General features: G+C 46.1%; 1 protein-coding gene across 6 annotated transcripts in view; it reads right to left on the reverse strand.

Moving 5' to 3' along the window:
• COL26A1 (collagen type XXVI alpha 1 chain) overlaps positions 1–24,453 on the reverse strand; it is a 314,212-nt gene that overhangs the window by 19,404 nt on the left and 270,355 nt on the right. For all 6 annotated transcript variants that reach the window (XM_090025116.1, XM_090025113.1, XM_090025112.1 and 3 more), the window contains 5 exons: positions 21,087–21,203; positions 18,730–18,882; positions 11,510–11,602; positions 9,512–9,573; positions 3,563–3,625 (listed from right to left, as the gene is read on the reverse strand). In XM_090025116.1, the coding sequence (XP_089881242.1) occupies positions 3,563–3,625; positions 9,512–9,573; positions 11,510–11,602; positions 18,730–18,882; positions 21,087–21,203 (488 nt within the window). The remainder of the gene's footprint in view (positions 1–3,562; positions 3,626–9,511; positions 9,574–11,509; positions 11,603–18,729; positions 18,883–21,086; positions 21,204–24,453) is intronic.

Below are 24,453 nucleotides of genomic sequence, written 5' to 3' on the forward strand. Positions count from 1 at the left end.
CTTTGACAGATCTTGTTTTCGGTCCTGCTGGGTGTCCACACACCCTCCTCACCCAGGCTAGACCAAGTAAGGGAGCCGGTTTGATTGCCAATAATCTAACCATGGAACAAGCTGTGCCGGTTTATGTGGTACCAGACAGCAGAGCGAGAGAGGGGCCTAGCCTGACATAGTAGGATGGGAGAGAGATGCATTAATAGGGAGTGCAGAGGGAAAAAGTCAGCTTCATCTCCTCATTCACTGGTGGTGAGCTCCATATCAACCTAAATCCATAATACAGGTAAAAAGTCTTCTTAAAGAAAGGTTTTCATTTTCACAGCGCTGAGGAAGATTGTGGCCTACCTGCTTCCATTCTCCCTGTACACCATTTTGATTGAGCAAAAACTCTTTTTGAACCTGTTCTTTCTTTCTAGAACCTACTGTGAAATCTTTCATTATTCTGTCCCAGTTACATATTACAAATCACATTATTGGCAAGATCTTCTGAGCAAGAGCCACCTGTACTTGACAGCCCAAGTGCAGCTCTCCAAAGGTTTCATCCCATGTCTCCTCACATAAGGAATTCCATAGCTCATCAATGGGTACCGTTAGTGCAAGACAATCCTGAGGATTTTTGGAGGTTTGGGTTAGCAGAAGCATCCAGAAGTTCACATTCTAGTCTGAACCTCCACGGTCTGTTAGGACAACAGGCTGGATGAAAATATGTTCTCTCATAGTTTCATAGTTTCATAGTAGCTAGAGTCGGAAGGGACCTAGGTAGATCATCTAGTCCGACCCCCTGCCTTAGCAGGAAAGAGCACCGGGGTCAGATGACCCCGGCAAGGTGCTCATCTAACTTCCTTTTAAAAATCCCCAGGCTAGGAGCCTGCACCACTTCCCCTGGAAGCTGGTTCCAGGCCCTAGCCACCCTGACTGTGAAGTAGCGCCTCCTAATATCTAATCTAAACTTACCCTCCGCCAGTTTGTGACCGTTATTCCTGGTCACTCCTGGCAGCGCACGGGGGAACAGGGACTCCCCCAATACCTGCTGATCCCCCCTGACCAGTTTGTAGCAGGCCACAAGGTCCCCCCTTAGCCTTCTCTTGTGGAGGCTAAACAGGTTCAGGTCCCGTAGCCTATCCTCATAAGGCCTGCCCTGCTGACCCCTGATCATACGAGTGGCCCTCCTCTGAACTCTTTCCATATTGTCCACGTCCCTCTTGAAGTGTGGCGCCCAGAACTGGACGCAGTACTCCAGCTGCGGCCTGACCAGTGCCGCATAGAGGGGGAGGATCACCTCCCTGGACCTGCTCGAGATGCATCTGTGGATGCATGACAGGGTACGATTGGCCTTCTTGACTGCCTCCCCACACTGCCGGCCCATGTTCATCGTGGAGTCAATGACGACTCCAAGATCCTTTTCCGTCTCCGTGCTGGCAAGAGGGGAGTTCCCCAACCTGTAAGTGTGGTGCCGGTTCTTCCTCCCCATGTGCAACACCTTGCACTTATCAGTGTTAAACCCCATCCTATTCTCATCCGCCCACCATTGCAACCTGTCAAGGTCAGCTTGTAGCCTATTGCACCCTTCTAGTGCACCCACATCCCCCCACATCTTAGTATCATCAGCAAACTTGAACAGGGTGCTTTCTACCCCCTCATCCAAGTCACTGATGAAGATGTTGAACAGTGCGGGCCCGAGGACCGAGCCCTGCGGAACCCCACTGCCCCCATCCTTCCAGGTCGAGAAGAACCCATCCACTACCACCCTCTGGGTGCGGCCCTCCAACCAGTTGGCGACCCATTTGACCGTGTGGGGATCGACACCACAGTCTCCCAGCTTTTTGATGAGGACAGGGTGAGAGACAGTGTCGAAAGCCTTCCGGAAGTCCAGAAAGACTACATCCACAGCAACCCCTGCGTCTAATGATTTGGTGACCTGATCGTAAAAGGCCACCAGGTTGGTCTGACAAGACCTGCCACTGATGAACCCATGTTGGTTGCCCCTGAGCATGCATTCCCCCGCAAGGCCCTCCTGGATGTGTGCCAGGATAATTTTTTCAAAGATCTTACCCGGGATTGAGGTAAGACTAACTGGCCTGTAATTTCCCGGGTCCTCTTTTTTTCCCTTTTTGAAGATAGGGACCACATTGGCCCTCTTCCAGTCCTCCGGCACCTCGCCAGAGCACCACGAGTGCTCATAGAGCCGTGCCAGGGGTCCCGCAATGACCTCAGCCAGTTCCTGTAGAACCCTAGGGTGAAGATCGTCCGGACCAGCGGACTTGAACACGTCCAGCCTCTCCAGAAGTACCCTAACTAACTCCTCGCTAACCCTTGGCCCAGGCGTGTCTCTCTCGGGGCCCGAGGGGGGCCCAGCAGGGAGGTGGCTGAACTGGTCCCTACTTAGGAAGACAGAGGCAAAGAAATCGTTAAATATGTTAGCTTTGTCATCTGGCGTGATGACTAAGTTGCCCATCGTGTCCTGCAGGGGCCCCACATTACCCGGGACCCTCTTTTTACCCCCTATGTATTTGAAGAAGGACTTCTTATTGTCCTTAATCCGGGAAGCTAGTCCTATCTCCAAATCTCAAAATCTCATCGGGCTGGATTTTTTTCTCTGTACTTCCTAGTTTTTACCACCTTGGAAATGACTCTAAAATAGCCCATCCTGTTGTATTTCCAAGTTCTTGGCAAAAACTTCAAGAGGTACATGTTCATTTTAAATAAAAATATTTTAAGAACATTATCGGATCTTGAGCAATGGCTTCTGTGCAAGACAAAGCTGGATCTATCTAGACACATCTACTGATGTGCCTGCATAAACTCTGGCGCAGTTCGCACTGGAGTCAGTTGCTTCCCGGGACTGCATCAATTCAAGCCAGGGCAGAGCAGCCTTGGGCTGGCAGGGGGCCTGTGGGTCAGTCCCAGGCTTCAGGTGGCAGCGTCGGGCAGCAGGGGGGCTGACTGGGGCATGAGGGTGCTACAGTGCAGAGCTAGGTGGCAGGCAGCCCCTGTACTATAGCACCCTTGTGCCCCAGCCAGCCCTGGTCACAGTCTACACATGTGTTTGAGTGCACATAATTATTCCACTGAGACAGTACTTGCCTCAGACACTACTGTCCTACAGCAGAATTAATTAATTTACTAATATGGGTGCACGTGTAGACTGTGACGCTTTACTGAGGAGTTAATTAGTCAACCGAGCAGTAAAGCACATGTGTAGATGTGCCCTTAGACAAGTTGGGTTTTTTTTTGTATTTGCCATCTAACAACATAGGAAACTCCACTGGAAAGTCAGGTGCCCAAGAGCTATTAGAGGTTTTCTTTCTTGAATGTAAAAATCTATTCCTAACAGCCGGTTTTTGCTATGCTGAATTTTTCTGGGGTGAGTCAAACGGAGTCAGTAACATACCCCACTCCTTGTGTCATTGCCTCTTGTCACAATTCTTATAGAGCATTCAAAACTTTTATGCACCTAAACCAAGATGACTGTAGCTTCACTGAAGTAGATATGCACTGCCTGAGTTGGTACAGAACTTGTTGAGAATAATGATGACAGAGTTTATGATATGATAATATTTTAACTTACTCTCTCTCCTCTGTCTCCTTTGGAACCTTTGGGCCCAGGCTGTCCAGGAGGGCCTGGCACCCCCTATAAAACAGAGCAGAGATTCAGAGCAAGGAGAAATTATTTTCCATTATTCATTTTATAGGCAACTTCACTGATGAACGATGACTGAAAGTCTTGGATAGCCATCTTTAATTGTTAACAGTGGTGGGCTAGATTCCCTGCTGGGGCAGTCACTTGTGCTTGAACAGTGTAAGTCTTGAACCGAACTATATTTTGCATGAGTGTAAAATAACTTTCCAAGGGGAAGGTGGGGTCATCTACAAGATCACTGAGTACAGAAATATAGGGAATTTCCACAATAATAGATTAAACATTCCTCTTTGACACCATCTCTTGTACAGGCCCACATATGCTCCATAAGGCCTTAAAAACAACAAAAAATTGTAGTCCAATTTGTTTATAAATGAAAAATGCAGACACTGTTGAAAGTAGATATGCCTGGTGGGTATGCACAATGGGAGCCAACTGACAGGTCTGTTAGTGGAAGAACCTGCTAAAGGCCCTTTATTTAGATTTTTCCTTAATACCCGGCAGAGATCCATGGACCCTGCAGATCGTTCTCTGCAGGCACTGTACATGGGCACATCATGACAGTTTAGGGAGCAATGTGAGTGGACCAAGGGGCCAGCATCACTGGACTCTCCTTGTTCTCAACCAGGTCCTGAAATTGATAAATGGAGACTTTAGTCAGCCCAGGAAATACGCAGTATGTTCCCTTTATTGCTAATTTTAAGACTTGCAAACCCTATCTTTTGCTCATGCAGTTCAAAGCCTCACTGCTGCACATAAAACTTTCTGAGATGCTACCTCCCCTTCTAGCTCCAAGTTTGCTGAATGTCCAAAGAAAAGGGAAGAACCAGATTGTCAATAGGCACCACAAATTTATGTTACTTTTTGTGTTTCCTCTTGTATTTTGAAGCTTCCTATATGTACCAAGCGGATATTTCACCCCGTGATTGACTGTGTGCTTTGGTTTTTTTGGCCACTCAATTTGAGTCTTCCTAATATACAGCCTGATTTTTAGAAAGTGCTAACCACCCCCAACCTCTAATATTTGAATTTCCTTAAGGTCTTAGTTTATGGATCCCAAACTTCCATTAATTTCTGAAAATCTTGGCCTCCGAAGGATCCTACAACACATTTGTTTAATATCTGCAGCACCCCATGAAAGCTTGGCAAAGCCTATGCCTAAGCATCTCAGTGGGATGGTCAGAGTAAGCACACATGCCTCAGAGTTAATTGGATTGTGCAAAGGAAACCATTTGGATGATTCACTCACCCAAATAAACAATTTTCAAATTAAGCCCAATGTTCACTAATAATTTTGCTCCCCAGGTTGAATAAATCTATAAAGCAGTCACCAATGGAAAGAGGGTCACTGTTTCAAGCCTTATATTAACTGAACTCCTTTACAGATATTGATCCAAATCTTAAATTAACCACTGCATGAAACCACTGTTACAAACAAGATAGGAAGAGAAGAATGTTTTCTGTTTATACTATCTCAGCTCTCTGTAACCATGAGTGTAAGTAAACTACCCTTACGGTCTTGCAAACAGGGGAACCTAAAGACCCTTGGATTCTGAATGGACGAATGCATTCCCCAGTGCTACTTACATATGCTTTGTATATGTATCATCACTGTAAATTATACCAGGATCAGGAACTGAAAGATGTGGCTATTGCTGGGTGTCACCACTAGACAGTAGGGGTGTGCGAAATGGGCCCTATTTAATTTGGATTTGGCCCAAATCGGGGACAGTGATGGGATTCTTTGATTTGGATCACTGTCCCCAATTCGATTCGGCTGAATCCATATCTGAAGATCTGATGCTGATTTGGAGAATCAGTGATTCAGATATAGACACAGCTTTAAATGTTTTTTCTACATACCTTGAGGTACCAAGTGCAGCTCATGAATGCTGCAATGCTGAGGCGGATGGAGCATCCCCCAGGAGCGCAGGGTCCCCCTGTATGCTCAGTGGTGAACCCAGAAGTGGACCAGAAGTGGACTGTACAATCAGCTGCGGGGGGCCCCCAAGTGCCCCTCAGACCCAGGAGGCACCAATCGCCGAGCCAGGGGAGTGCAGGGGTGGGGAGCCCAGTGCGCTCCCCAAAGGACCCAGAAGTGGACCAGAAGTGCTTCTGGTCCACTTCCAGGTCTGCTGCCAAGCATGCTGAGGAGCCCCCTCCCTGTGCTCCTGTGGGACGCTCCATCCACTCCAGCATCGCAGCGTTGATGAGCCTCCTGGTACCTTGAGGTATGTAGAAATAACATTAAAGCTGTGTCTATGTCTGAATCTTTCCGAATCTCTCAGAATCAATCAGGAGGGTTCTGATTTGATTCGGAGATATTAAAAGGTCCTCTGATTCAATTCGGATTCAGAGATTCGGCCACTGAATCGGGCCAAATCTCCACCAACTTGAATCAGCAACTGAAGCTTCACACAGCCCTACTACACAGCACGGGAGCTGTTCACTGTTACCAAGTAGCAACACTGGGAAGGACACACAGGTGATGTCTAAATCAGTGTAACTTTATACAAGCAGAGTTTTACCCATCTCCTTTTTGGGGCAATTCTCCGCTGCATTACATTAGCTAGCATAGGGGTTTACGTCTTCTTTTTTCACTTATTTAAATACCAGCATAAATATTTCATCAGTCCAGGACCTTGGCTAGTTATTTTTCTGCACAAAGTACAAGATAACTAAGAACACAGCCCAGTTTGTGTAGCTCAGCTCTATCTTGTGAAGGAGTACTATAGCAAGGAGGGTGTGTAGTGAGTTACTTCATAACTGTTGTGATGTGCACACCTGGGCTGGGCTGAAGCCACTCACCCTCTAAACTAAAGCATGCTGCGCGGCACTCAGCAGTGACTCTAGGGCTTGTCTGTATAGGGGCATTTATGAAAATTAATCCAAATTAGCTTTTAATGTGGATTAGTGTAGCATATCCTGCAATGTAAGAAGCCAGGAAATAACAGCTTCTATTTGTTATGCCCTTATAAATTACCTCACAGTTAACCATGTTAAATTATATCTATCATTTTGCAGCCAAATTTCCCAAGTTGTTTAATGTCCATCTGGAGTTCTTCATGGACCTGCTCAGCATTCGCTAATTGAAACAGTTTTGCATCACTGGCAACATTTCACCAGCTTGCTCTCCATACCTTCTTCCAAGTGATCAATAAATACCCAAAATTCCATTTACCCCATTCCTTGAAATTCTAAACTCTTCTTTAGCACAGTCTAGATTATGGCCCACATTATAGAAAGAAGCCTCAGCTCATGGGGACCTAGTCTGGCTCCCTACCTTGTTCTCCGACCTCCACTAGCCCCTACTCCCTGCAGCCTGGCTAGCTGGCATGTGCTCTGTAGGCTGTTTGCATGGGATTGCTACCCTAGGGGTGGGAAGGTCACCCCCCAGGGGTGGGAGGGGGAGTTGACTCGGTGCCAACCCCTGCCCCCCCCCCCGACAGTAAAGTTCAGGGAGTGGAAAGTGTGTCCACACAGAACAAGGGGTCGGGGAGGGGATACTGCAGACAATCCAGGGGTTAAGAGCTCCAGGAGCTGCCTCAAATTAATATGCAACAAGGCCCTTGCACTAAGGGAATGGTGACCCAATACTTACTAATACTCTAGGCTACATTTTTTGTGAACACCCAACTACCCTCCCCCCAAATTGGGTCACCATTCCCCATTCCTGTCTCCCGACCAGCCCTGATCAGCAAGCTGCCTTCTGCCTGCCCCTCCAGCTGTTCTGTGGGAGTAGGCAGGGAATGGGAACTCCCTTGCCCAGCCCCTCCACTGCTGTTGCCACCGTTGCTGTCTGGACTGGGCTCAGCCTGGAGAAGGGCAGCAGCCTGGCAGTGGCGGTGGGAACTGGGCAGTGGGTTCCCCTTCCCTGCTAGCACCCCTAGGACAGTGCCAGCAGTTGAAAGTTAGCCAGGGGGGAAAAAGTGGGGAGCCCCAAAAGTGGGGGGGAGGGGGAGGATTCTTACTTTTCAGTCCTCAAGGCCCCTAGTGGTATGAACTTTTAACTGATCCAAACTCAAGCTAATACTAATACTGATCAACATTTGAGCTGCTCTAAGTGCAACATGTAATAAGGTCCTTAACTTGTTTCCATTTAGAAAGAAGCCTGGCCCTACCATGCCCCAGCCCAGCAGAGATGGGATGACCTGTGGCTCCCGGCCCTCTTCGCCCTGCACCCCTTCCCCCGCCAGTGGGGAGAATCTTACCTGGGACGCCAGGCGCAGGGTTGAAGTATCACACAGACAGCCTCACCAGCCTTACCTGGCCAGGAGCTCAATGCCCCCCTGCTTTGGACCTTACACTGGGGGTTAGGGGAAGAATGGGGTGGGCCGGCCAGCCAGGGAGGGGAGGGGAGTGGCTGCTGCAGTTGGTTGGCATGGAGAAAGGAGAAGGGCAAGAGACACTGAAAGCCAGGGCAGTTGTGGGCTGGATGTAATTCTCCTTCAGAGGAACAGCCACAGGCCAGGTAAAATCATTTCACGGGCCGTATTTTGCTCACCTCTGATTTCATCCATTTTCAGTCCCTGCAAAGACTTTGCCTCCAGTTGTCTTCCATACAACCATTTTATGAGCACATTTTTCACAGTATGAGATATCAAGGCAAACACATAAGTATCTGAAATTTTAATACTCAAATATAATAGAGATTGTTGGGAATTTTCCATCAAAATAACTTTGTTGAAAAAAATGGTTAATTTTTTATATCAATGGTTTTATATTTGGGTAACAGAAAAAAGAAGTGTGCATGTGTCAGCAGAATGCACATGAGACTATTTTGGTTTCTTAGGCTTATTACCGCATGGTGTGCTACATTTTTAATGGTCCCATCCTCTCTCATGGCCAGGATGATCAACTGGACTATACAGTTTTAGTGTGGCCAATGAGGCTAGACAGAATGGGGACATCAGGTACCCAAATTCCAGTGGAGCCATGGAGCAATACAACTTAATATTGAACTGATGTAAAACAATAATAAGTTTGTGGTGGTTCAGCAAAGTAAACTGAAATGTTCTGGAGCAGAGAGTACCAGAATATTTTGCTCCATTTAAAATGTCAAACCAAAGTGCTTTGCCATTTCTAAGTCACAGATGTTCAGAATTTCTCGTTCTGTGAAACACCTAGCTCAGGAGTAGGCAACTCCCAACACATGTGCAATGTGGCACGCAAAGGCATTTTGCTTGGCACATGTGGTTCAGGGTGGATGGGGGGAAGGGGCTGGGGCTGTGTTCCCGCAACAAGGATCAGGCCCCTTGCAGCTCCCCTGCCATCCACCCAGAGGTGTGCATGCACCTGCCGCCAGCAACAAGCTGGGCCGGGGCTCTGCAGACCTCCCTGTAGCTGCTTGCAGACTCCCCGCAAGCAGCCCAGGCTCCATGGTGGGTGTCAGGGTCCTGCCCAGAGCTGGGGCAGCTGCAGCAGGTGCCTGGGAGGCTGCAAGCCACTGCACCGAGGTCTGTGGAGCTCTGGCTTGGCTCACTACTTGTGGTGCACCTGCCTCGCCCATTGCCGGGCATGCACTTCTGGGTGGATAGCAGGGAAAGGGCCGCAGCTGCGCTGCCACAAAAAAGATCAGGTCCCACACAGCTCCTCTACCATCTGCTCTTGGCACACCAACATTTTAAGTTGAGGTTGGGATGTTTTTGGCATTCTGCCTAAAAACATTGCCAACCCTTACCTATCTATTTGGGACAAATTTTAGTCTTGTTTTTGGATGGAAAGCAATTGTTAAATTGTCAGCTTTTCCCATGGAGGGGAAATTTAGATTCTCACTCTATTCTAATACCTAGACATTGAATCTTCTATGGGGAAAAATGGCTTCTTTGCTCCTCTCTCCACCCTTACACCCAAAACATTTAACATAAAATAGCTTACTTGTGCCCCTGGCACTCCAATAGGTCCTGGTGGCCCTTTGGGTCCCGATGCTCCTGGGGGTCCTGGTAAGAATCATCATTTGAAACACATTTTACAGACCTGCTGGAATCAGATGCATTTTCTTTCACTGCTCCTGATTAGCATGGCTGGGTGCATCTACTATGTTGCTGCAGCAGTATGCAATGGCGACGTAACAGCAATGGGTACAAACCGTGACGCTGCAGCTATGTCGCTGTAGCAACGCACTCCCTTGGTATCGTGCATTACTACAGCGACATAACAGCTAAAAATAACCATGCACTGCCAGCACTGTGCAGTAACAGCAGTTACTGTGCCATTATTTAGTACTTCTTTAAAAGAAGTACTAAACAACAGCACAATAACAACAGTGCTATAGGGGCATGTGTAGATGCGTCCTCTGTCTCTCTCTGCATACATCTTATTGGAGAAACCTGGTCATTAGGAATGGGCCAAACATCCCTATGTTTTGGAAGTGCTTTACCGCTATACAAATCTTTAAACCTAGAAAGAATGAAGTACAGCATTGTGCTGCATTCCCTGAAATTACATTTTTCCCATGGCCCTAATAGAAACTTTAGATCAAAATTGATACAGCAGCTATTCCAGAGTGGGTACTTTGCCCAGTATTTCTAAAAGAGAATGAATCCAATAAAGAGATAAGAGACTAGCTGGGTCTTCTAGGGTTCCCCACCTATAATCTCAGACAGTCTCAGACAGCCAGAATGGAGTTACTGACTTCAGTTATTGACCAATTCCCTTGCTTCTCCTTGAGATGTATAGGGATGTAGGCTTACTGTATTTACTGGCTTATCAGAAAGTTTGGGTTTTTTTCCCCCAAGGGCTCCACTGTGGTAGAAAACGGGTTTGAACCCAGCAAAAATTATGCATTTTTTTAAATCAGATGAATTTGTTCTGTTCATTCAACAGCCTTGCTCCTCTTGGAAAAAAAAGATAATTCTATCTATAGGATTTCTATTAAGTTATACCTGCAGTTCTTCAGGAGATGGGATATTTGCTTATTCTGAATTTACTGACCCTTCTCCCTCTGCTTTCACTGTCCTAACCCTTGAGATGAAACAATGTGAGTATTATGCACACATTAAGCACAGCTGAATGCACTACTCAAATGTTTAAATGTAAGAATAAATTAATTGAAGAATAAATGAAAACCCTCAAAGTAAGAGAAAAAGCCTTTTGTGTTATTAGCAGGGAATCACTCATGAAGAGGTATCATGCAGTGAAGCCCTGGCGCTTGCAAGAATATTTATCACTTAAGCCATTTAAAAGAAAAATCACATTAAAAGAGGAATTAAACAAATCACTTCTTTGCCACCAAATGTTAGGCCCAGATTCCAATCTCAGGAACACTGGTACAAACCTGGAGTAGCTTCACTAGCTTCAGCAAGAAGGGGTAAATAATTGGGGGGAGGAGGGGTGGCAACCAGGGCATCAGCCCAAGGTGCTGAGGGGCTTGCAAAGATAGCAACTGCTGTCGCTGGTCTCCTGGCCACTGCACCACTGCCATCAGGGTGTGGAACTGCCCAGTTACTCCTCTGTAAAGTACTCCAGGTTTGAATCCATGTAATTGGAGCACAGGCCCAGATTCTGAGCCTCAGTAGTCTCTAAAGCCTCAACCTCAATAGTCTCTAAAGCAGCCAAGACCAGAACTTTGCCTTGAGGTTCAGTTTAAGACATATATGGATTCCCCTTGCTCCGGTTCTGATGGCTTTCCTGGTTTGTTCCAGCTAACTCTGTGCAGTCAGATGGCTTCTTTCCTTACTCAAGTACTGGGATAACATGACTCCAAAACTGCCTCTTCATTGTCAATGCCAGCATTAGTTCTGAGAAGCTAAATGGAGATGCAAGCTGCCTTCCTCCTTTCCACCTTAACCCACAGCTGTGCAGCTCCCTGTAACATCGCTTAACCTACTCTAGTGAATCCTTCCCATGCACCACCAGTCCGATCATTTCTATTACCTGGTGGCCCCACAGGACCGGGAGCTCCGCGTGGCCCTGGCAAGCCAGCCATAATGGTGTCTATGATGGTGGAAGCCAGCTGGGGTTCTCCATCTGTAGTAAAAAGCAGAGTAATTAGTGCCTCAAAAAATTAGCAATTGGAATGTCCAATCAGGCAGGATTTCACACTGGGCTGTTTGAAACCTCAAGCTTGCTGTTGGCCAAGGACAGATGATGTTTAATTATGTGGAATTCTAGCCATTAGAACAATTTCCCTGGCCATTTGAAGGGGAACTCATCTAGAAGCTGACTGCAAAAGATGCAACCAAAACAAAACAAAAAGAGTTGTCATTTCCTGCTGCTGATGCCAAAGTAATGAGCTTGCTATTATGCATTCACAAGGCTCTGTACATTAGGCCAGTACAGATTTGCACTAGCTTTGGATTAAGCATGTGCAGGGAAGTTCTCAAATATACTTCCAGCTCATCAGCCTATTCCCACATGAGGGTCATCTATAAATGTGCTCCGGGGTGGAGAGGGATGAGTTTAATTAGAGAGGTTCTGAGAGCTCCCCTAATTAAAGTGCTCACAGCATCACGTGTTCAGCATCTCACACTTCAAAATGGTGGTGGTTGAATGAAACACATGACGTGGAGACTGCTGGAGTGCACTAATTAGCATGCTCCAGCAGGCTTGCAGTAGACTCAGTTAATCGTGTCTGCTCCGATGCGTGCTAATTAGCACAGCTCCATCATGTGTATAGATGCCCTGTAATAGCCCCAGACAATTTCTCTATTTGTCCAATCAGCATTTTTGTTTAAAGACACACACAACCTTCAAAGCTGGCTGGATAGTACTTTGTGCGGGGAACAAGGTAGTAAAGAGAAGTGAACTCTATGGTTCAGCAATAGCTTTGTTCAAAATTGTCATCTCTAAGTCCAAGAAGCCATATGTGAACTCTGAGCTCCTCTGACTGACCAATTCACTACTGAGCTATCACAGATGTCCAAGTACATCCACCAATCCCACAGCCAGCACACCATGCTGCCATCTTATCTCTGGGCCTGGCTCATCAATCCAACACGCTGCCTATGGGCCTATAGGGTATTAAACTAGTGCTTTGTGGTCATTATGGTATCACCTTCCATTTGAGAATCCCCAAACACTATTTTATTGTTGGGGAAGCCAAGGCACAAAGGTGAAGTGATTTGCCCATGGTCACACAGCAACAAAGGAAACCCAGGTATCACAACTCTGGTCAGGATTCACAGTCTACTGCTCCAGCCACTTGATTCTGACCAATTCTGCAGGCCTAACTTGGCTGTCTGCCTTCAGTGTCCTCAGCAGTTTTCTTTTTCAGGGTTCCTGACCTTCCATTTGTCTTCATAAGAATGGAAAGAACGGAAAGAGTGAGCAGAGAAGAGATGTCTTCAGAACTTGAAGAGAACAACACAACAAAATCAAACAGTTAACGCAAAACCATACAAGACCGTAAGTTCCTTGTAGCATGGAGACGATTGAGGTGATTATTGCTAGAAGAAATATTTATATAAGTTTCACTTTCTGAAATATGTTTAAATAAAATTTATCAGCTAAAAATAACATGGCCCATTCTGCAGGCTCCCTGACCCAAGGGCTCAGCTTCACAGAAGGCCTTCTAAAAAGTCAGATCCTTCCTAGTTACCAACACTGATGTGGCACTAGCAATTCCCACCTCTTCATGCCTGTGATCCAATAATAGGTCTATTATGTTTTGTCCATTTCTGAAACAATGGACACTGGGTGTGTACATAAGGTGCTAACTGCTCAGTAACCTAATTCTACTGCACAGTAACGTGGCAGGGCAAAACCCATGCTAATATGCTACTGCGCAGCAGCATGAGGATACTGCACAGTTAGCACCACTAAAAAGCCAAGCGCTGGTGCTACTGCACCAAAACTCCAGTTACTGTGCATTGATTTAGTACTTGGTTATGCAAGTACTAAACTAAATGCGCCATAACTATGACACATTAATGAACAGGTAGATGCACCCACTGGGAATGAATGGAGGTGGGATACCAGAAGGATCACCAGAGCCAAAGTGTCTCTAGAACAGCAGGAGATAACTACAACTCTGTCATGCTAATTAATGGAGGCTCTTTACTGGAGCCTCCATCCCCAGATAACTCAACCCTGGCCCCTTTTGGGGCTCAGCTGAGCACTGAGGGCCAAATCAAACAGGTAACTGTCCATGGCCATCAAATTTTACTTTAGCCATCTTCCCTTTGCAGCCGTGAAACAAAACAGCTGAGAACACTTTCATGTTCAGAGGGAAAGGTATCCAAGTGAAGTGTGTAATCCAATTAATTCAAGTTTTATTTGACCACGTCAAAATCCATCAGGGCTTGGTAGTGAGATGGAATCAGAAAATGAACATCGAATAGCACTGAAGGCATTAACAATTTCAGGGGGTTTGCGTTCTTAAAAGAACAAGCAGTCAACAAAACTGAGGGAGTGCCCCTAGGAGATACCAGTGGGGTAGTGGGACTGCAAACTAATGGGATTTAATTAGTGGGGGGGGGAGAAGAAGGGGGAGCTTTGGGTTGTAGCATGTTCCAGCTAAACAGAATCTTATTGTTACGCCAAACAAGTTACTCCCACAGATCCGTTCATCTTGACATTAGATCAATTCGACTCAAAGTTATTTAAGAATGGTGCTTCTGTAATTGTGACACTATGAAAAATAAACTGTTTGGGAGCCCTAGAGCTCACTGGCTCTTGATCTGGGCTTTGTGCGTTAGCCTGTGTGTGTGTGAATATATGGAGGAGGCGGCAGAGAGAGAGATGGGCATTTAGTGTTACTCCTATGTCAGCTGTCCAGCCATGTCACACTCACCAAAGTAATGGCTGCCTGAAGACAATGAGCACAATGCTTCCTGCTATGCACCAAATGCTCCCTCCCCAGTTGCAGCCCACCTAGTGCATATCCATCAGGCACAAGCAAATCTGGAATCTCTGCTTTCCCCATACACACACACAAACAATCTGGGGTCAAATGAGACCCAGGGACTTATTTGCAGCTCAGAGCTGCAGTAGAGGGTCACTCAGAAACACTCATTGTCCAGCAGCAAAGGGTTGGAGAGCTCATTGTCTTCCACCTGATCCTGACCAAACCTCCTGCACAATATCACCGTCCCTTGCTTGGAGTAAAGGCTCCATTTTGCATGCATGTGCCTGAGCATCCATGAAAATAGCAAGCTAACAGCTTCCTTTGCATGTAAGTGAGCACCTTTCCCATATATAAGACCCAGCTCCAGGGCTGTCCAAACTCCTGGCCAGCAGAAGAGTGCTGTAACAAGGTAGCCTGGCTAATGTAAGCAGAGCCAGGCAGGAATTTGCACATGTTCCAAGGAAAAAATCTTAAACTAAGCTGAAACCTCCCCTGAGAGGCATGCTGTGTTGTAGGCACATATTTGATGCACAGATGGACACAGTTCTCAAAGCAAATCAATACGGTTTTCTAAATGAAATCATTCCTCTATTTCCCAGTCCCTACCCTGCCGGGCCTTCTTTTTGAGCCTTCTCAATTCTCTCTTCATTCATTTTGGAAAGACGAAACAGGCCAATGGCTCAGGCACTAGGCTGGGACTCAGGAGCTTTGGTTTTGTTCCCATCTCGGACCTGACAAGGCAAATCACTCCCTTTTACTGCACCTCAGGTTCCCCATCTGTAAAAAGTGGAGATGATGCTTCTTTGCATCTTTTATACACTACTTTGCAATCTTAGACAGCAAATCCCTGTGGTAAAAGCAAGTTATTACTATTTGCCCCTTCCTTTTTCTAAAAAAGGATCTTTTATTCCATAGCTCTTCAGATCTCTAGGGTGTTGGGCCAAATACCTGCCCCACTCATTTGTAAGTGCCTGAGAGGCAAGTGGGTGGTAAAACTGAAGACATTATGATGGGACCAGGTATTATTGAGAAACTGACTCAGCAATAATGGTGCTGAGTTTAGGATAAATTCTCTGCATTCAAGGCTTGATTTGCTGAGACAGGATGGAAATGAAGTAATCCTGTCTTAATTTCTTTCTGCTACCTGATCTGGAGAGAGACAACTGGGACCAATTTCTTTACCACAGCACAGTAAAACTGTGAGAAAATATTTGTCTCCCCATTTTTGGCTTCTGCCTGCCGATAATCTCTGCCAACAGGAACTTGTTGTGATTAATAAAATGCTGACATTAGCCATGATCAAGTGGAACTGAACACTGGCTAATAATAATAATAATCTGATGCAGCCTTTTCACATCTATGTGGGTGCACAGGCCCATTAGTAGGAATATGCTTCCCTCTGCTGTCAGCAGCTGAGATCTTACATTTATGGTTTTCAGATGTGTTCCATTAAAAAAAAAAAATCCTAGCTGGGGTTTACAGAGCCAGGTTTTATTGGCTGTGGAGGATCAGCTTTCCACCGACCCAGGGTAACCAAAGCCAGCCAGTGCAGTAATAAAAGGGTGAATTATTTAGGAAGATGATCTTAATTTTGCAGTAAGACTCATCACGGGGAGTCTTGTATTAATCACAAAAAGAACTAAAGGCTGGAGATGAATTACTGCTTAGTGTTTAGATGCTATGGAGATGGGCACACTATAAAAACCTTGTGTAGATTAAATAAGACTAAGAGGATCTGGATCAAATATACCTCAGAAAGCCAAGACACTTAGCTTCCCTATCTGTGCTTTTTTAGCATTTCACCTAGATTCGTTGGTTTTCTCTTGACTTCAGCAGAGCCAGGATTTCACAGTGGGCAAAAACCCTTGCAAGGCAAATGCACTGTCACAAATTTCACCATGACATACTATTTGTAGAAAGCAAGCCAATATATAGCCTGGATATTAATGTGATAGGAATCAGCAAAATGGCACAAGACTTGCTTGTTTCACCAAACTTCCCATCTGAACCTTTTCAGGTGGTTGCAAAACTGGAGACAGCCTGAAGTAACCATCACATCCATTAAAACCAACATAGAGGTGAATCAAGTAGGATTCTGAGACTCAAGGAGTGGTGGAAGGGGAAAAAAGAACTCTAGGGTCCTACAACAAAAAAGTTAGGATATAGCAATAAATTGTCTACAAAACACCCTGTGTCTGCACCAGATGAAGTATTCCATGCTATTTGTTTTGTTCAAGGTCTGCTATCACTAGGGTGGCCATCATAGAGGACATTCTGGTTTTCTGCTACTCTGTCCTCTATTGATACAAAACCCGATGCCTTTATGTCCTCTATTTTTCTCTTCAAGAGAAAGACAGAGGACATAAAGGCACCGGGTTTCGTATCAATAGAGGACAGAGGACAATTGGACTGTCCTTTATGATAGTCACCCTAGCTATCACAACTATAGTTACATATAGTTCTAAAGTAATGCATTGATCCTTATGATCAGAGTCCTCAGAAGAAGTTGGAAAAAAGGGATTTTACAGTTTTCTGTTTCTTAAATTACCCTGCTATAATTCTTGTTGCTTACTGATCCAAATATCAAGGCCAAACCCAACACCAAAAAAAAAAAAAAGGCAGTGACAAGACTTTCATTCAGCTAAGATCTTAATTTCTAGACTCCTGGAAAAGATTAGGTCAACTCACTCATTCTTCTAAATAGATAAATTGTTCCATGATGTATGTCCTGCTTTCTGTGGACACTAAAAGGACCTAGCCCTTTTCAGAGAAATATAGGTTTGCTCCCATGTTAATGGTCAACATTTATTCACTCTCCCTACTTTGGTGTGCTGGCTTATCACTGTCTCCAAGAGCAGCTTCATATTTTGGTGGTTCTATGTCTATGCAGTTTCCTTAGTGCTATGGGACCCATTGGAACAAAAGGCTCTAGAAAAATGCACTATCACTTGAAGAAAAGCCTCTTTTTCAGGGCTTTTGGGCTCTTTATAACTGTGTAGCACATGAATGCCATGAAAAGACTTTGCTCTGTAACAGACACATGGAAGCTAACAAAGAAGTGTGCAGGCAGAGATTTCTGACCATCTTTTATATCTCGCACCATTTTTAATTTTTTTTTTTTTGCCCAAGGGCATATATATTTGAAAGCTTGCAAATAACTTTTTTTGCAACTATTTAGTTGGTTTAATAAAAGATATTACCTCTACCCAAAGACTCTGCCTGCCAGGTGGAGAGAGCGATTAAAAACTTCATGTGTATTGAAAACTTCTGTTTTAAGTCTATTTCTATCAAATTCTGACCTGTCAACTGTGGCTTGATTCCTGCTCTGTTACCTCTGTGGTATTGCACTGCAATTCAAGGGCTTTTTTAGAGCAACTTTCCCGAAGTATTATTATTCACACAAGAAATTTTTTTCCTCCTCTGATTCAGAAGGAGAAGAGTCCAACAACTTGATTTTGACATCATAAAATTCTTGTCTCAATTCTCTGGATGAAGAAGGCAATCCCGGTCCAGTGGAGACAGAGTAAGATCAGCATGGAGAGCTACCCAGAAGATAAATAAGTAGAATGGATAAAAAAGGCAAGGAGCAATGGGTTGGATTCTTTAAAGAGCAGGCAGGGGTACTGTGAGGTTCTGAAAGGTGCAGAAGAACAACGCCACTATTTCCAGAAGTTTATTATTCCAATTCATAGCAAACTGCTGAGGTCCATTTTGTAACTCCACCCCACTCTGAACAGGACCTCAAAGGGCTGCCATCTGAGAGGTAGATTGGTGGGCCACATGCGAGCATCATGGGTATTATGACAGGTGTCATATGGCCTGTGACAGTGCAACAGCATTATCCCCTGACCTCACATCACATAAGCTGTGTGTTTATGATACGGACCTTACATGTGACATTATGTAAGCCTCGTAAGTTGATTCAGCATCTTTTTTGCAACATGCAGTAAAGAGGCTTTCGTGAGGCATAAGCAACTCTTCAAAATTAGCAGGATCCCAGAAAAATCTCATCTGTTAAAGAAGTTTCACAAGCTACAGGACTTAGTCTAGACACAAGCAACAACCTGAGCAAAGAGGTCAGATTCATCACTAGAGCTAATGAGACAATATGAATTCCTTTCATCCCCCAAACTTGTTTCAGCAGACACCTAGGAGTGAACTGGCATTAAAGAAGCATGTGCATCTGTCATGTCTCAGCGAAAGCAGGAACACAGTAGTAGGTTGGTAGGGAGGGAAAGAAAAAGCAAGCAAGTTCTCTGCACAGGCTACCTACAGATGCATGGGGAAGGACTCACCAGTAGAAACTTACTTTCTTTTTCAGCTGTGGGCTGCAGTGAGTAGAGAACCCCTTGCTGGAAGGTGAGGGGAAGGCCTGGGGTGGCAGGTGGCCCTGGTGGTCCTGGTGGCCCTGGAATCCCTATTTCTCCTGGAAGTCCTCTAGGCCCTTGAGGCCCCAGGAGCCCTAAAAAGAAACAACAGAGGACCTTTCAGTGCTGTGAGGAATGTGCTAGCACCTGCACTGGTGCAGAATCCATACAACATCTGCCAAGCAGCTGCAAAGAAATGAATCTGGATCTAAACCTAAGAGATTCCCAGACCAGGCACAGGAGCTGTATGAGACCTCACGAGCTTTCCCAGGCATTTTCATTTCAGAGTCCTGTTTTCAGTCTTAACTCATATTAATGCCTACTAGTCAAACTGAAAGAAGTAGCTAGGAGAGATACCTTTCTTCGGTAGGGAACTCTCTGATGCCTCAGTATCAGGAGCATGAAGAACAAAGCACGTTTACACAAGGCCACATAACTCCCTTTTGCTCATGTAGCATAGAAGGGAGTTGAAATGGTTTTGCAGCAAGGCCCCTTCCTACACAGTTTTGGCAAGGAGTATTCTTCTGATGAACTAAAGGGGGACGCTTGAGGGAAGAGAGCCAAACCTCATTGCCTCCGTTTCCCCACATGCAAAACAGGGCTGATGAGGTTTCCCTGGCTCACAGCTATAATAAGGTTTAATTCACCAAGGGTAAAATTCAGCCCTGTGCAAAGGGCCAGTGTGAGTTAAGCATAGTCCTCAGGTTGCTCCTCCGCAGAGGGGAGCATTACCCTTGTGTCTGTAAAGCATGTAAAAAAATCCTCAAATAGAAGACATTGGAAAAAGGCAAAGCCTTTGCCTTCCTGTGAGCAACCCCCTCAAGCAGAGACAGAAAACCTGATCATCTGACGGGCAGATCCATACTACTTTCTTTGGGGCTAGAGGCTTCTCCTGTTTCAGTCTCCGAGAACTTGAGAAGGCGAACACATCCCAGACTGGACCTCAGCCATTCCCTGGACTGCGGAAAATGTCAGGAAGTCTCCAAGGCCACTCTCATGTTTAAGGCATGCTCCAGGTTTCAAATGCTTCCCTCGACTGGAGATTTATGAAGCACAGAGACCGCTGTCTGGCAGCTATTGTGTAGCATCATCTCTTTCACAAGATTTAGTAACATTCTGGGGGGGAAGGGAAGTCTCTGAGCTCAGGAATGATTGTACAGTGAGGAAAGGGTCTTACCTTTACTCCTTTGCTTTCAGGTATGACAGCATCATTGTTTGCTGTTTGCTTGCCCCCTAAGTTTCATGCACCCAACACAAGAAGCAAAGTTCTTCCCCTTATACTATACACATTCCCTGCAGAGAGGTGATAACAGCATACAGTGATTAAAGGGTTAAACAAAAGCTCATCTTTGCTAACTGGGGAGGCAGATGGGATGTGATGCTGCCGGCTTCCTCCAGTAATTGATTTTGTCTCCACGGAAGCGGCCTGGGAATGTCAACTTTAAAATTTGCCAACTTGGGCCCAATCCTGCTAGGAGCTAGGAGCTGAGAGCCTTCGGCTGATTCACCAGTAGGAAAGAGTGCCAAAGACGGCCCACCTTCGATTCAGCTCCATGCTCTCCTCTAGCTTGTGGCCATTATTTCTTGTAACCCCCGGGGGCGCCTTGGTGAATGTGCCCCCCTGACGAACTTATAGGCAGCCACCAGGTCGCCTCTCAACCTTCTCTTGCGGAGGCTGAAAAGGTCCAGTTTCTCTAATCTCTCCTCGTAGGGCTTGGCCTGCAGGCCCTTAACCATACGAGTGGCCCTTCTCTGGACCCTCTCCAGGTTATCCGCATCCTTCTTGAAGTGCGGCGCCCAGAATTGCACGCAGTACTCCAGCTGCGGTCTGACCAGCGCCCGATAGAGGGGAAGTATCACCTCCTTGGACCTATTTGTCATGCATCTGCTGATGCACGATAAAGTGCCATTGGCTTTTCTGATGGTTTCGTCACACTGCCGACTCATGTTCATCTTGGAGTCCACTAGGACTCCAAGATCCCTTTCCACTTCCGTGCCACCCAGCAGGTCATTTCCTAGGCTGTAGGTGTGCTGGACATTTTTCCTCCCTAGATGCAGCACTTTGCATTTCTCCTTGTTGAACTGCATTCTGTTGTTTTCTGCCCACTTGTCTAACCTGTCCAGGTCTGCTTGCAGCTGTTCCCTGCCCTCCGGCGTGTCCACTTCGCCCCATAGCTTAGTGTCATCAAACTTGGACAGAGTACATTTCACCCCCTCGTCCATGTGTAGACATCACGCTTTTAGCTACAGTCTCAAGAGCTCCCCAGCAAGGTGGGGAGCATTCCCCTCCAAGCCTCACCTGGTGGTCCTGTGGGCCCCTTCTCACCAGGCAGTCCCCTTTCTCCCTTTGGTCCTGGTGGTCCTGGAAGTCCAGCTGGTCCAACTGGACCTGGAGGCCCGATCTGTCCAGGTGCCCCTGTGAACATTCAAATGGAAAATGAGGACACAGTGCAGATGCTTATACCATCAGTTTGGCCCGGGGGGAAATACAGCCTTGCTCGGTTAGGGTGGCTGACAGTAGTCGGCACACATCAGTGACAACAGCCTACCAGAACACAGGGCCCGTAGGCTGTCATCTGGAGTAGCTCATGGTGCAGGCTGAAAAAAAGCAGCAAGTCCCTGGCAAGAGCCTGCTGCTGGCATCAACATCTGTAAAATGAGCAAATGGTACCCACTGCAGCTGCGGTGTGCTGGCCAGTACAAATCTGCCCCTGCAGCCGGTCCTCTTCCCACCAAGTGCTTCTACGGGGCAGGATTTTGCTGACAACCTTGATCTGGTCTTAACCTGCTTAATCCAGACAGATTTTTGCCCCATAGAAACTTACTACAGAAAAAGATGTGAAAGATCCAGACTGGTACCAGTATAAAAGCAAGTAAAATGAGGATTCACATGTGATAGGAGGGATAGTCTCTTATACAAGGGGGTTGTCTACCTCATCTGTTCACTAGGTTTCAAACATTTAAAGCACATCCCATTTAACACAACATCTCCCGTGGCAAGGAACATGCCTGATTGAACCAAATCCAGTCAGGCATGCATGGCAGTTAGATGATATATCAGTTTGTATCACTGAGCAGGAGGAAGAACAGAAAGAGATCATGGAAGTAATGCAGTAACTCCAGTGAGTTACACAGCGATTCCTCCAAAGCCCTGCATCAGCAGACAGAAGGTGAGCAGAGCAGGCTGTACTTTATATGTGATCTGGAAAAAAGCTCTTACTGTAGGCAATAAATAAAGTAAAGGTTTAATACTTCAACAGTTTTGTTGTTTCCTCTGCACTTCCAGAATAATAGCCCCTAGCCCTTGTACAATATTATACTAAGCACCATGTCTCTGCTGATATATTCAGGTAATAGGTGCTTTGGGCAGGTAAATTTAAACTACTGAACAGACACTGTTTAATATAGAGAGATGGGTACATGTTTTTGACCCTGCTGAAGGCAAGTGTCCAACTTTGAGAGCACTTGATAAATAAGGATCAGAGCTGGGGCTAGAAGAGCCAGGAATCTCTGGGTTTTAGCTCTGTGCTACCAAGAGGCTTAGACTGCTTGAAAATAGGGATGAACCAAAGTCTATAGCACTTCCTGTCTGTGTTCACAATTTGGAGAGTTCAGATGTGGGGTCTTGGTTTCAGCCCATCTTTACTTGTAAACAAAGCAAATGAAATGCTTATGTTCATAAACAGAACAGAGACCTGATTTTGTCTTGATGAGCTTGGAAACTCTGCCATTTGCCTTTTTCTCCCTCCCCTCTACTATGTATGAAGAAACATCAGGCTCTCTGAGCTCTTTCCCAAGTGACGGCTTCAAGAGACAGGTGGGATAGGCTGGCCAGGCAGCAGTTTCATTGCCCCTGCCCACTGGAATGCGCAACCTACAATACAACCTGATCTCATGAGACCAGCAGCTCCAGGAGGTTCAGACCTAACCCTCACTTGCCTGTCTTCAATAGACAGATCCAGTTCCCATCCTGAGGATACAGTACTGCCTGACTAGGCCTCCACATGCATACCCAAATTATCTGCAGCTCTTGGAGCTGTTAGTCTCAAGACATCAAGCTTCCTAAAAGACTCCTTTCCACCACCCTTCCCTCTTCCAATTAATCTGGGAAGAGTGAAAAAGGGCATCTTTTCTCCCGGTATTTTGGCATTTCCATTCTGATTCCCAGCTAGAACCAGGAAGTTCAGAGTGGTGGGAGTTGAATTCATATTTTGTTAGTTTTTAATTTGAATATTTTATACCATCAAACAAGGTTCGGTTCAGTTTGATTACACTGAACAAAGATTTGGGGTGGCTTTTACATTTGACTGAAGCCAGTTTGTTAATGTACTGAATGAAAAAACTAAGGCTTTGTTATATCATGGATTGGGAAGGGAACACATTTAACACCATCAGATGACAGGTAGAAAGGTTACAGGGGTGGGCGGATGAGAACAGGATGGGATTCAACATTGACAAGTGCAAGGTGCTGCATCTGGGGAGGAACAACTGGCACCATATCTACAGGCTGGGGAAGTCCCTTCTCGTCAGTGCAGAGGCAGAAAAGGATCTTGGAGTCATCACTGATGCCAAGATGAACTTGGGCCAGCAGTGTGGGGACATGGTCAGGAAGGCCAACTGCACCTTGTCATGCATCCACAGATGCATCTCAGGCAGGTCCAAGGAGGTGATCCTCCCCCTCTATGCGGCACTGGTCAGGCCGCAGCTGGAGTACTGCATCCAGTTCTGGGCGCCGCACTGCAGGAGGGATGTGGACAACGTGGAGAGGGTCCAGAGGAGGCCACTCACATGATCAGGGGACATCAGGGCAGGCCCTACAAGGGGAGGCTACGGGACCTGAACCTGTTCAGCCTCCAAAAGAGAAGGCTGAGGGGGATCTAGTGGCCTGTTACAAACTAGTCAGGGGGGACCAGCAGGCACTGGGGGAGTCCCTGTTCCCCCGAGCGCTAACAGGAGTGACCAGGAATAAGTCACAAGTTGGCAGAGGGTAGGTTTAGGTTAGACATCAGGAGGCGCTACTTCACGGTCAGGGCGGCTAGGATCCGGGACCAACTTCCAAGAGAAGTGGTGCTGGCTCCTAGCCTGGGGGTCTTTAAGAGGAGGCTAGACGAACACCTTGCTGGGGTTGTTTGACCCCAGTACTTTTTCCTGCCATGGCCGGGGGTTGGACTTGATGATCTGCTCAGGTCCCTTCCGACCCTAGAAACTATGAAACTATGATGCAATTAGCAAACTCAGGCAGGTGGACAATAGTCCCTTTAAGAGAAGGCCAACCATGTTGAGGATTGTGAATAACTGTGAACTGTGAACACATGCAGAGAGAAATGCAAAATCTTCATTGCTGAGAATCCCTCCCTGCACAAAGGAAGGAAGAAAAGAAATATTGAGAGTCTTCAGGCACCACAGGCTGAGCTGTTGAACTTTGGTCAAAATGTGCCCTTTGGTCATATATAACAGCTTCAATCAAGTTCAGCCTTTATAATTCAATCCTGTTAACTTGTCTAGACCAAGAGCAATCATTTGCTGCCAGCATCCTCAATCATGCCATTACAGCAGAGATTTAAAGAAGATGGCACTTATTTCCCTGCAGGTAGAAAGTGCTAGCAGAAGGACTTCAAGCTGCAGCGGGGAGCAGCGTGTCAGACAAATGCTCAAGCTGCTGACAA

Source organism: Crocodylus siamensis, chromosome 13 (genome assembly GCF_052110815.1).
Source record: "Crocodylus siamensis isolate JL-2025a chromosome 13, ASM5211081v1, whole genome shotgun sequence".
NCBI classification, from domain to species: Eukaryota; Metazoa; Chordata; order Crocodylia; family Crocodylidae; genus Crocodylus; species Crocodylus siamensis.